Source organism: Ovis canadensis, chromosome X (assembly GCF_042477335.2).
Source record: "Ovis canadensis isolate MfBH-ARS-UI-01 breed Bighorn chromosome X, ARS-UI_OviCan_v2, whole genome shotgun sequence".
Classification (NCBI taxonomy): domain Eukaryota; kingdom Metazoa; phylum Chordata; class Mammalia; order Artiodactyla; family Bovidae; genus Ovis; species Ovis canadensis.
The window spans coordinates 19,771,377-19,783,767 of NC_091727.1; the positions used below are offsets into that span (position 1 = coordinate 19,771,377).

Sequence of the window (12,391 nt, forward strand, 5' to 3'; positions counted from 1 at the left end):
ATCATCTGTTAATGGCGATCTGGGTTGCTTCCATGTCTTGGCTATTGTAAACAGTGCTGCTATGAACATTGGGGTGCATATATCTTTCTGAATTAGTGTTTTCATTTTTTCCAGATATATGCCCAGGAGTTAAACTGCTGGATCATATGGTAGTTCTAATTTTAGTTTTTTGGAGAACCTCACTACTGTTTCCATAGTGGCTGCACTAATTTATTTATGTTCCCACCAAGAGTATATAAGGGTTCCTCTTTCTCCACATACTCTCCAACACATTTTTATTTGGTTGCTTTGCGTGGCTTGTGAAATCTTAGTTCCCTGACCAAGGACTGAACTTGGGCCCCCCACAATGAAAGTATGAAGTCTTAACCACTGGGCCACCAGAGAAGTCCCATCCAGTATGTATTATCTGCAGACTTTTTGATGACAGCCATTCTTAAAGGTGTGAGTTGAAGTTCTATACCATTTTATCACATTTCTAAGTTCCTGCAGCCACCACCAGAGCAAAGGTACTGAACAACCAGGATCCTTCAAGTGGCTCCTTTACAACCCTACCCACCTCCCTCCTTCCCTGATTCCTAAACTCTGGAAACCATAATCTATTCTTCATTTCTATAAATTCATCATTTTAAGAATGCCATGTAAAATGGAACCATATAGTATGTAATTTTTTTCATGCAGCATAATTTCCTTGAGATTCATCCAAGCTGTTGTATTAACAGTTCGTTCCTTTTTATTGCCAAGCAGTATTCCATGACAAGGACATGCCACAGTTTGTCTATTTACCTGTTAAAGGACATCTAGATTGTGTCCAGTTTGAGGTATCACGAATAAAGCTGCTATGAACATTTTGGTCAAGGTTTTTGTGTGAACACATAATAGAATGTTAGCCCAAAATCTTGTAATGAATTTTTTCATTTTTCAGAACTTTTTAAAAAAGCACTACTGTAAAAGATCGATCATCTGGATCTGTTACTAAGATCTCTGTGACTTTGGGAAAGCCAACCCCCCTGAGCCTGTTACCACTTCTTCATAAGCAAGGGGATATGGATGTTAGATTAATGGCTGCCAAATGGTAGACTTGGAACCCTTTCTCAAAAGGAATTTAAGAAATCCAACATTTAAAACTGTTAAGAGAACATGTATTTCCATATACCTATTTTTTCCTTCCATTCCCTTTAACAGCCCTGAAAGGAAGAGGAGCTGGTGGGAAAGGGGTCTGTGGAACATCTAAGATGTCTGTGGTACAGTCTGAAAACCACTGGCTTGGATAAGCTTGAAGGTCTGTTTCAGCTCTAATATATAATTTTATTCTTTTTCGTAACCTACAAATTAAGGAAACCAATGATCCTGTAAGTATGAAAATAATAAGAGAGATGGACAAAATAGCTAGTAGAGAAATTTCTATTTCAGAAATAGATCCATTTATTATTCAGTGAGTTGTTATTGAAGCTACTATGTGCTAGACACTGCTTAGAGCTGAGCATATACATAAAGACAGCCCCCAATGGTGAGTGATGAATATGGGTATAGATAACCCTTGTACATTAAGAGACAAATCCAGAAGGGCATATGTGAAGAGTGCTAAGGGAACATGTGTGCATGCTCAGTTTCTCAGTCATGTCCAACCCTTCTGTGACCCCACGGACTGTAGCCTGCCAGGCTCCACTAGGACTTCCCAGGCAAGAATACTAGAGTGGGTTGCCATTTCTTTCTCCAGAGGATCTTCCTGACTCAAGTATTGAACTCATGTCTCCTGTTTGGTAGGTGGATTCTTTACCACTAAGCCACCAGGAAAGCTCAAGGGAACCGTAGGGGATATTTATTTTAATATGGGAGATTTTAAAAGGCCTTAAGTGCAATTAAAGGTTGAGAATCTATTCATTTGGTCAGTATTCCTTCAATACTTTACTAAATAACATTAATTTCTCTAGACACTAAGCAATAACAACAGAATATTTCATGATCCAATGAGCTTGTGGAATCTCATCTATTATACCCCATGCTGGAGACATAAAATAAAAATATGTTGTATATGAAAGGTTGATAAATGTGAGTTAAGAAATCAGTATTTTTCTAAACATTTGTTTTTAGCATCTCTTTTTCAGACAATACCTATTAACATCTTCTATAATCAGGGTTATGTTAAACAACAGAAACAAGGGGAAACACCACTGTATTGGGTAACATGAATATAGTAGAGATCTTTAAAACAGTGGACTAACAGACCATACTTATTTTCAAGAAGGAAATGCCAAGGGAAGTACAGAATGATCTTGAGTGGTAAAAAGTGGTAGGCAGTGGGCTTTCTACTTAGAAGCTTGACCCTATAGTGTGGGTAGGAGGTCACCATGGGTAGGAGATCTGAGAGCTATAAGCAGTACAATACAGAGGAAAGGTTGGGAGAGTGAAATAATTTCTGAGAGTGAATTTAGTGAATACCTATGAATGCAACAGGAAGAAATTAAGAATGATTTCTACGTTTCTGGCTTGGGAAATAGGGTGCATGGAAATGCTGCTAATTGGGAATACAAGAATAGGAACAGAACGGCAAACAAAGATAAATTTAGCTTAAAAATATTAAGTCATGCAGTCGTTTGTTTTGGGTGAGACATGCAGGTGGGTAAATGGAAATTCAGGTTTGGTGTCTGGTAAATTAAGAAACAGTGACTTGGGAGTAATTAAAATATTTAACAGTTATTGGAAAGATTGATATTCAGGAAAGTGAGTCCAGGGGGGAAGAAAAGCACATCAGAGATGGAACCCTGGGGAACAAGAAAATTTAAAAGGTGGTCAGGAACAGAACAATTTGGGCATTAAAAGTAATGACTGAAACTGGCTGAATCAAACAGATTATTAAATCCCATGAGCTTGTTATAGTTTAAAAAAAAAGGAAAAAGAAAAGTCAAAAGTAACATAAAAACCCAACTCACAGTGGACATCACCCCCACTGGAAGTAACTAGGGCTCTGACAATTGGAAATAATTAAGAAAAGAGTCAAATATTTATTTTGCATTTGTTTCAGCCTAATTTCAAGATAACTAAATAAACCTAGCTGATGAAGAAAAGTTTATCATTTTGGAAAACACCAGCTAATAAATGAACAAATAACAGAAAATACACCATTTAAAGTCCCTAATAAGAAACTGTTTCAAGTAATGATTATCAATGGATGAAACTATTAGATGAAAGCCTGACAGGGAACTTAACAATGGAGGGATCAGCTATAATCGCAAGAATTCATCACATACAGTGGTGCAACACAATGTTGTAAGTCTTCTGATGTGATGTAATAGGGTACAAAAGCACAAGCTATGGAAATAATCTTGCCAAAGAAGTTTAACCAAAAATGGGATAAAGGAATAAGTGAAAAAATACCACAAAGAGAATTTAAGAAACATCCACATTCCTGGGAAAAGACTAATTGTTACATAACCATAGTGACAAGTCACCAGAACCAGTCAATTGATCAAAGACGATTTGCCTAGGTGAACAGCCTTTCCTTTTTGTTCTTGCAAACTAACCATTCAATAACAGCTGTTCATCTGTGAAAATTAGCCAAATAAGAATGAACTAACTCCAATAACCAGACCTGAGTACCAACAGTCCCACCCAAGTAACTACACTCTTACAGATGATGTCAACTCACTTAAGGCCCTGAAAACCTGCCAGTTCTTGAACTCCACCTTTCCTCCAAACCCTATACAAGAACAGTGGTCTACTATGCTTGGAGAGATGCTGCTGGACCACCATCGCTTTCCCTTACTATAGTAAGCAACAGAACCACCTTTATACTTTTTGTTTCAGATACTGAGAAGTGGTCTTATCTTTTGACAAGATAAATTTAGAAAGTGAAATGATATAAAAGTGACTTAATTTCTACAAGTAAATGGCAGGGGAAAAACAGGAGTACACTGTTCTAAATGAACAGAAGCTTAAGAAATATAACCAAAGGAAATGTGCAAACTTGATCTGGGACACAGTTTTAGAGAAAACCTGAAAGATCTGGTTAAGGATTGATATTAGATGACTGTTACCATGCAAACTGAAGCAGCTAAGAAATGACATGCCTGGAATGCTTGAAATATCTCGGGAAAGAAGAAAAAAAAGAAAAGACTAGACAAAGCAAATGCAGCAAAATCTTGATGACTCTTGATTGGTATATGTATGTTCACTGTATTCTATTTTTGCAAACTTACACTGGAAATTTTTCATAAGAGATTTTAAAAAGAGAAAGGCAGGCAGAGAAGGAATAGTCAAGCAAAAGAGATCAAAACAGGAATGGTTAGAGAGGTGGGAGCAACAGATAAAAAGTAGGAAAACTAAGTGGGGAGGAGGAGGCCAGCAGGGTCAACTATTCCTCAAAAAGACCTTCCTTAACTGTCCCACCTAAAACGACTCCTGCCCTCACACTTCAAGAGTACCCTGGCTTACTATCCCCGCTGCTCCTATTACTATAGTAAATTATCGTATTTATTTGTTTAGAGTAATTCCTTTGTTTCCCCCACTAGAACGCAAACTCTGAGACGACAGAAGATCCTGTCAGTCTTGTTCACACTGCATCCTAAGTACACACATAGAGCAAGACCTCAATCATCTGTTGAATGAACTGTAGGGACAAATGATATAAAGAGTCACCTTTCAAACAATCTGTCACTGATTTGAGCAACCAGGAAATTACTGATGATTATAGTGAGAGACGTTTCAACAGGGTGGTGGAAGTGAGCAACAAAAGACTGGTTATGATAAAAGCAGCCAGAAAGGTAACAAAAAGCATAGACTACTCCTTAAAGAGCCACTGTATCGAGAGAGTGCAGGAAGATGCTGCAGAAACTTGAAAAAAAGGCCAAGTCAAAGAAATGGTTTGATTTTTTCAACACTAGAGTGTGAGTATTAGTTGAAAGGAAGGGGCCAGAGTAGATAAGAGTGATGAAGGGTCAGTGAACATTTGTTTACATAGCAAATACTTTTTAACGTTTTTTTATTATGAAGGATAACATAAAAGCGCAAAAAACAAAACAAAACAAAAACCCCAAAGTACACAGCTCAATGGCTGACCACAAAGTGAACAGTCATCTGACCAAGAAATAAAAGATTTCCAGAACCACTCATCCAATATAACTACTTTCCTTATTCTGGCACAGGCTTTTGCCATCTGAATATGGACCCTAAAAACTATGTTTTAGTTTGTCTGCTTTTAAAACTTTATAAATAGAACCACCTATGTACTATTCATTTTTTGTATCTGAATTGCTTTTGCTCAACATTCTTGTGAGGTTACCAAGTTGTATAGAACAGTGGTTTGTTAATTTTCTTGTATGGCACGCTACACCCGTGGGCAAAAGGCTTCAGCCTATTTTTGTATGGCTTTTGAACTACAAATGGTTTTTACATTTTAAAAGTGTTAGAAAGAAAGAATAAACAATACAAATATCTGAGAGAGACTGCGTGTGGCCTACAAAGTCTAAAATATTCATAGACAGTCAATCCCTGTTATAGTCCACTATACGAACTTACCATAATTTATTAGTCCATTCGTCTGTTAACAATCTAATTTCTAACTTTTGGCTACTATAAGTAATGTTGCTATGACTACCTGAGTACTGGTTTCTCAATGTGCAAGAAGTACCTTGATACATTTTTCAAGTTCTCTGCACTGAGTTCTTACATAACTTCTAGATTTATTTCTAGGTTTGATATTTTTTATACTATGGTAAACAGAATCTTTTTAAAAAAATTACATTTTCTGTTGCTAGTATTCAATCATGAAATAGATTTTATTTATTGACCCTTTATCCAGTGACTCTATCAAGCTTTTATTAATACCAAGGATTTATATGAAGATTTGCATTTTTTATGGACACAATCATTTTAACTAAATGACATTTTTTCTTTTTTTGGGCCATGCCATGTTATATGGCTTGTAGAATCTCAGTTCCCTGACCAGGGATCAAACCTGGGCCCCTGGCAGTGGAAGTCTGAAGTTCTAACCACTAGATGGCCAGGGAATTCTCAATGACAATTTTATTTCTTCTTTCTAAATCTTAAACTTTTGGTTGCCTTACTGTACTTGTTAGTACCTTCAGAACAATGTGAACAGAAGTAGAATAATGGGCATATTTGTCATATTCCAAATCTCAAAGGTAAAGCTTTCAATATTAGCATGAAGATAATTATATGGGTTTGTTCATATTTCAACCATATAATATGAATATCATAATATCAATGAATTTCTTAGTTATTTATTGTACTATATCTAACACTCTAAAATCTCATTTTTTAGTGTAGAGCACTGATTTTTAAATCTCATCAAAACACACACAACTCAAGGCATACTTACTTAAGAATCATAGTCATTGTTTCTTTTCGATCTTTTCCTTGGAAAGGTAGTGTACCAGTGAGCATCTCAAACTATAAAGAAAAATAAGAGGTATTAGTAAGTATAAAATTTTATCAGAAAGACAAAAAGCATCGTTTTAATCACAATCAAATCTTCTAAAATTGCTATAGAATAAAATAAGTGACATATTTCTACTATAGTCACTACTGAACTTTAAAAAAAAATACAAAAAAAACCTCAAACCTTACCATTAACACACCAAAAGACCACCAGTCTGCACTCTGAGTATGACCTCGACGATTAACTACTTCTGGAGCCATGTATTCCACAGTTCCACAAAAAGAATATGCTTTCTTTTCATGGTCAATAGACTCTTTACTTAGGCCAAAGTCTGAGAAAATAAATACCAATTTCATAAATACCCTACCATAATTTGCACATACAAAGTTCAAACGTTGACTTCCAAAGTTTACATTAATAGTTCTAATATTCACATTACTTAAAAATTCTAATTCAAGTTTTTAACACAATATGTTACTTAATATTTATATCATGATCAACCTTAAAGGAAATTATATAGAGCAGGAGAGACTATTTTAACAAAATGAGGATTTTTACCTGTTAACTTGATATGACCTTCTTCATCAAGAAGAATGCTGAAAGACAACAAAGTCAGAAAATCTTTTCAAACCACCAAAGAGAGATTTTTAGAAGCTAAAACTGAAATTACTTTGCTAAGCATCAGACCACTACAGTCATTCCAAAACATTGCTTTAGACTGTAAATAAGAAGGCAAAGGTAAAGGAGGAGAAAAACTATTCTTTTGGACACACACATATAACAAATCCCAAAGGCAAAGTGATATAAACTTGTATTAAAGAGCCAGGGACACTTGAGAACTATGAGGAAAGGAACTAAAATCTATTCCTGTAAGTTGCTCTTTCTAGTGCCTTTCTGCATAGGTAGCCTAACTAAACTCCCTAGTGCTTGAACAATAGACAAAGGGTCTGGAAATTTAAGCCAAATGTGTTAGAGCTGTCATTTTCTTGGTCTTTTAAAAGGCATCTGACTTAGTCATTCCTTCCTAGTTTATTTTCTGACACAACTTACACAATCCTCTTCTCTTCAACACACCTTCCTCACACTCCTTGCTTTTCTTTGATTCATCCTTTTATTGTGTATATTGGTATTACCCAGTGTTTTCTTTTTCAGTAAACTGAGAGCTCCTTGAGACTTTGACCTTATTCATCTTGTAACTCAGTGTCTGGCAGAGCACAGATAAGAAATGTACATTGCATGAATGAGACCAGTCTGTAAAGGGCCAATACAGCATACCAAAGACTTTGGATTTCTTCTCAAGGGCAACGAAGATCATAAAAGATTTACATGCAAGGAAGGCAGAGATAGTCAAACCTGTGATTTTAGAAAACAATTTAGAAGGAAAAATAAAGAATATTTATTGTGCTCTTAGGTATGGGTTATGATAAAGAACAGAAAGCTAACCAAAAAAATCACATGGATCTCAATGAAGTTATGAGCCATGCCATGAAGGGCCACCCAGGACAGACAGGTCATGGTAGAGAGTTCTGACAAAACATGGTCCACTGGAGAGGGAATGGCAAACCACTCCAGTATTCTTGCCTCAAGAATCATGGACAGTATGAAAAGGCAATATAATATGATACTGAAAGGTCAGCGCCCAGGTCAGTGGGTGTCCAACACACTATGGAGGAAGCAGAAAAATAGCTCCAGAAAGAATGAAGAGGTCGGGGCAAAGTGGAAACAATGCTCAGTCGTGATGTGCCAGGTGGTGAAAGTAGTCTGATGCTGTAAAGAACAATACTGCATAGGAAACTGGAATGTTAGGTCCATGAATCTAGGTAAATTGGATGTGGTCAAGCAGGAGATGGCAAGAGTGAACATCGACATATTAGGAATCAGTGAACTAAAATGGATAGCAGTGGGTGATTTCAATTCAGATGACCATTGTATCTACTACTGTGGGCAAGAATCCCTTAGCAGAAATGGAGTAGCCCTCATAGTCAGTAAAAGTCTGAAATGCAGTACTTGGGTGCAGTATCAAAAATGACAGAATGATCTTGGTTTGTCTCTGAGGCAAACCATTCAACAACACAGTAACACAAGTCTATGCCTCAATCTAATGACAAAAAAGCTAATGGTTCTATGAAGACTTGCAAGACCTTCTAGAACTAACACGCTAAAAAGATGTCTTTTTCATCATAGGAACTTGCCTCCAAGTCCATCCACACTACTGCAAATGGCAAAAAAAATTTTTTTTTAATGGCTGAGAAATACACACATCTTTTTTTATCCATTCATCTACTGGTGGACGGTTAGGTTTCTTCCGTATCTTGGCAAGTGTAAATAATGCTGCCATGAACACTGGAGTATGTAGACTACATCTCAATAAAACTATTTTTAAAAATTCTTGATAGAACAAGGTTCTTGTTTATATCCTTTTTAAAAAAGGATGAAAAAAACCCTTTCTTGCTCAAAGTGGTAGACAGTAAACACTGACAAATTAAAGCACAGAACTGTGTGCAATTTTTAAATATTAGTTTCTTGGTAACCACTACTATAAAAGTAATGTAAAATTTGCTCAACTCACACCAAAAATTTGAAATCATATCGAGAAGAAAATTTTCAATAAATGGTCTTTGGAGGAAACAATTAGCTCCATGCCATCCCTCATACCAAAATTTTTCTAGACGGAGTTAAAAGTAAAAAAAAAAACAAGAAATCATGAAATTAGAAGAAAAAAAATCTGATCATGAACTTAGTCAAGTTAGAGAATTATGGCTCCTAAGAATAGAAGCCATAGAAGAGATCTCAAAAGATTGGTAGGCCTGAGAAAAAAAATACTTGTACAGGTTAAAATACTATAAAATTTTAAAATAAACTAGAAAAGCATATCTATAATATATATCAAATGGTAAAATCTTAGCTTATAAGGAATGGTCTCTTACAAATCAATGAGAAAAACATAATCCTCCAAAAGAAAAACTAGCAAAGGCAATGAACAGAAAAATCACACAAAAAGACAAACTGCCAATAAATCTATGAGCAAAGATTTGAATGTAAATGAAAACAAGATAACGTGAACAGATATTTTGATTAACAGAAATTTAAAAGTATGAGAATACAGAGGGTTAGCAGAAATGTGAAGCACAGGCACTCTAACTCAATGTTTGTGATAGTTCTATCAAATAACATTATTTTGTTTTACTGCTTAAATAATTACATTACATTGTATTAAACTTAGCAGCATGATTCCTTACTTTTCTGGTTTTAAGTCTCTATAGATTATTCCCAGGCTGTGTAGATGGTCTAAAGCAAGTGCAAGTTCGGCCAAGTAGAATTTGACATCTTCTTCTGTGAACATCACCTAAAATAAAATAATAATTTTTCTGTCTTTATTTTCTTTTGGTGTTTGCTATTTTTATTTAAAGTTCCACTCTACAGTTTAAATATTAAAAGTTATAAATATGCTAATTAGATGTAGTTTCCTGTACAATTCACTTATGGAAGATATTTGCAAAGATGATTACATCAGCCAATTAATGACTTACTAAATGCTAAATATGCATTGTGCGGGAAATAATTTTACATTTTGTTAAATAACAACTATATTCAGTTTGTGCCACTGTTGCCCCACCATAATAAAATCTTAGAAATGAAAAATGATCTTTACAATGCATGCTGAATTTCCACTACTGATTGTTCAAGGATATTTGTTGATATATTATTGCTTCTGAAAAACCTAAAACTGAAAGAAGCAGGACAAAAGACAGTTTATCAATTTAAAAATCTACCTTCAGAATAAATTCAAAAGTTAGGAAAATAACTCTTTTTGGTTCTGATTCTTCAATGTAAGAATCGTGTGCCACTTGAGAAAATATGATAAGCGTAATATTGAAACATAACAAAGCTTTACTTAAAACAGGATGCATATAAATAGATTTAAAATAGAGATTAATTATATACCTCTTTGGATAAGCGTGTAAACAAATCTCCTCCCCTGAGAAAGTCCAATATAAGATACAACTTCCCTTCAGTTTGAAAAGCTGAAAGAAGAAATAAAAATTTCCATTTAATTCATAGTTTAATTTTGGGGGCTTACATTAGGTCAACTCATTCACAAATAAATACTATTTTAGCAATTAATGACTATATCATCAGTTCAGTTCAGTTCAGTCACTCAGTCGTGTCCGACTTTTTGCGACCCTATGAATTGCAGCATGCCAGGCCTCCCTGTCCATCACCAACTCCTGGAGTTCACTCAAACTCATGTCCATTGACTTGGTGATGACATCCAGCCATCTCATCCTCTGTCGTCCCCTTGTCCTCCTGCCCCCAATCCCTCCCAGCATCAGGGTCTTTTCCAATGAGTCAACTCTTCACATGAGGTAGCCAAAATATTGGAGTTTTGATCTAAACTAATTTTTATTTACAAGTTAATCACCAATTCCTCTTAGTTTTCATGTAGAAATGTTAAATACAGTGTTTCTTATTATGGAACCACCAGAACATTTGTTAGATTTTATTCAGGCAATAGTCTCTCAAGAATACAATAGTTCTAAAACATGTGGTCAGTTAAGAAAAATTCCTAACAGAAAAGACTTACTTAACCATGAAACAAAATACAAAAACCATGTCACTTAACTACAAAAAAAATGTGGACTGGTTAGCTTTAATTACACATCATAAGAACATCAGGATGTCTATATTAGGGATTTTTCTTGCTTTTAAGTTAGGCTAAAATATTGGCACATTATTATTAATTATTATAATTTTTTAATGATTATTATTACCCATTCCTATGGCTATTACTCAGAAACTATAATGTTTAAAAGAAACATGAAACTAAATGCAATAAAATCTTTTAAAATTTATCTAAGAAGTATTGGTTCAATTTCCATGACTTACTATATGTATCTACTAGAGATATATGAATATATACAAGTAAATTTTATATACATTTGTATATCTGCATGCAATCAGGGAATGGGAGAATGAGGTAAAAGGATGAAGTAGGAGGATGTTCATAACTTACCATAATGCAACTTGACAATAAAAGGATGGTTAACTTCTACCAAGATATCACGCTCCATTTTTGTCCGAACACGGTCTCGAACTATAAAATATTGTACATATGGCTATACTGCAATAGCTTCCAGAGACAATCTTTGAAATAAAATCTCTTTGGTGACTACATTAAATAAAATTTTGCTTATATGTATAAAAGTATGAATTCACATAGAAAGAAAATTATTATGTATAAATAAAACTATTCATTACTCTTAAATTTTCAACATTAACTAATTTTTTAACTAAATTGTATTACCAGAATAAATTGGATATAAAAATATGAAATAGATTTAAATACCCCTCCCTACCAATCATATCAACTCAATTCAACAAACACTCATTAAGCATCTAAAGTATGTGGCAGACAAGGTGAAGGACAGATATACCCCAAAAGGTATATTTTGAGGGAGGCAGGAGAGTAGAGATACTGAGAGGAGATACTATAGTGCAGCTAAAAGAGTAAAGATTTTTGGAATTAGAAAAATCTGGATACTGATCTGTGTAATCTAGAGCAAGTTACTTAAACTCTCTGTGCCTCTATTACCTTTCATCTATAAAATGGGGATAACACCACTGTATCTTTGGGGGCTGTGTGACCATTGTGAGATAAGGTTTGTATATCCCAGAGCCTGATATAAGAGATATTCAATTATAGCACCATGTATATGATAAAGTTATAGTACCATGAATATGATAAAGCAATAAAATGATGTATTACCACCAGGAATAAGTACAAGAATTCAGAAAAGAGAAAGATGAGTTTCACTTGCACAGGAAGGCTAGAGTGAAGAGGTGTTTAGGACTCTCTCAGTAGAATTTAGACGGGCAAGAAGGATTGGACACAGAGAAGAAAAGCCCAGGTATAGAGTGCCAGTGCAAGCAAGGACATGGAGGCATGCATGATGCACAAGAAGGAATCTAATCAGTGTTGAAACGGGTGTGGGG

The 12,391-nt window shown here is 35.0% G+C and overlaps 1 protein-coding gene across 15 annotated transcripts in view; it reads right to left on the minus strand.

Annotated features, from left to right (window-relative positions):
* The window catches only part of RPS6KA3 (ribosomal protein S6 kinase A3), a 102,149-nt gene that overhangs the window by 24,481 nt on the left and 65,277 nt on the right, over window positions 1-12,391 (minus strand). For all 15 annotated transcript variants that reach the window (XM_070291434.1, XM_070291429.1, XM_070291432.1 and 12 more), the window contains 6 exons: window positions 11,412-11,492; window positions 10,343-10,422; window positions 9,637-9,743; window positions 6,956-6,993; window positions 6,586-6,728; window positions 6,338-6,408 (listed from right to left, as the gene is read on the minus strand). In XM_070291434.1, the coding sequence (XP_070147535.1) occupies window positions 6,338-6,408; window positions 6,586-6,728; window positions 6,956-6,993; window positions 9,637-9,743; window positions 10,343-10,422; window positions 11,412-11,492 (520 nt within the window). The remainder of the gene's footprint in view (window positions 1-6,337; window positions 6,409-6,585; window positions 6,729-6,955; window positions 6,994-9,636; window positions 9,744-10,342; window positions 10,423-11,411; window positions 11,493-12,391) is intronic.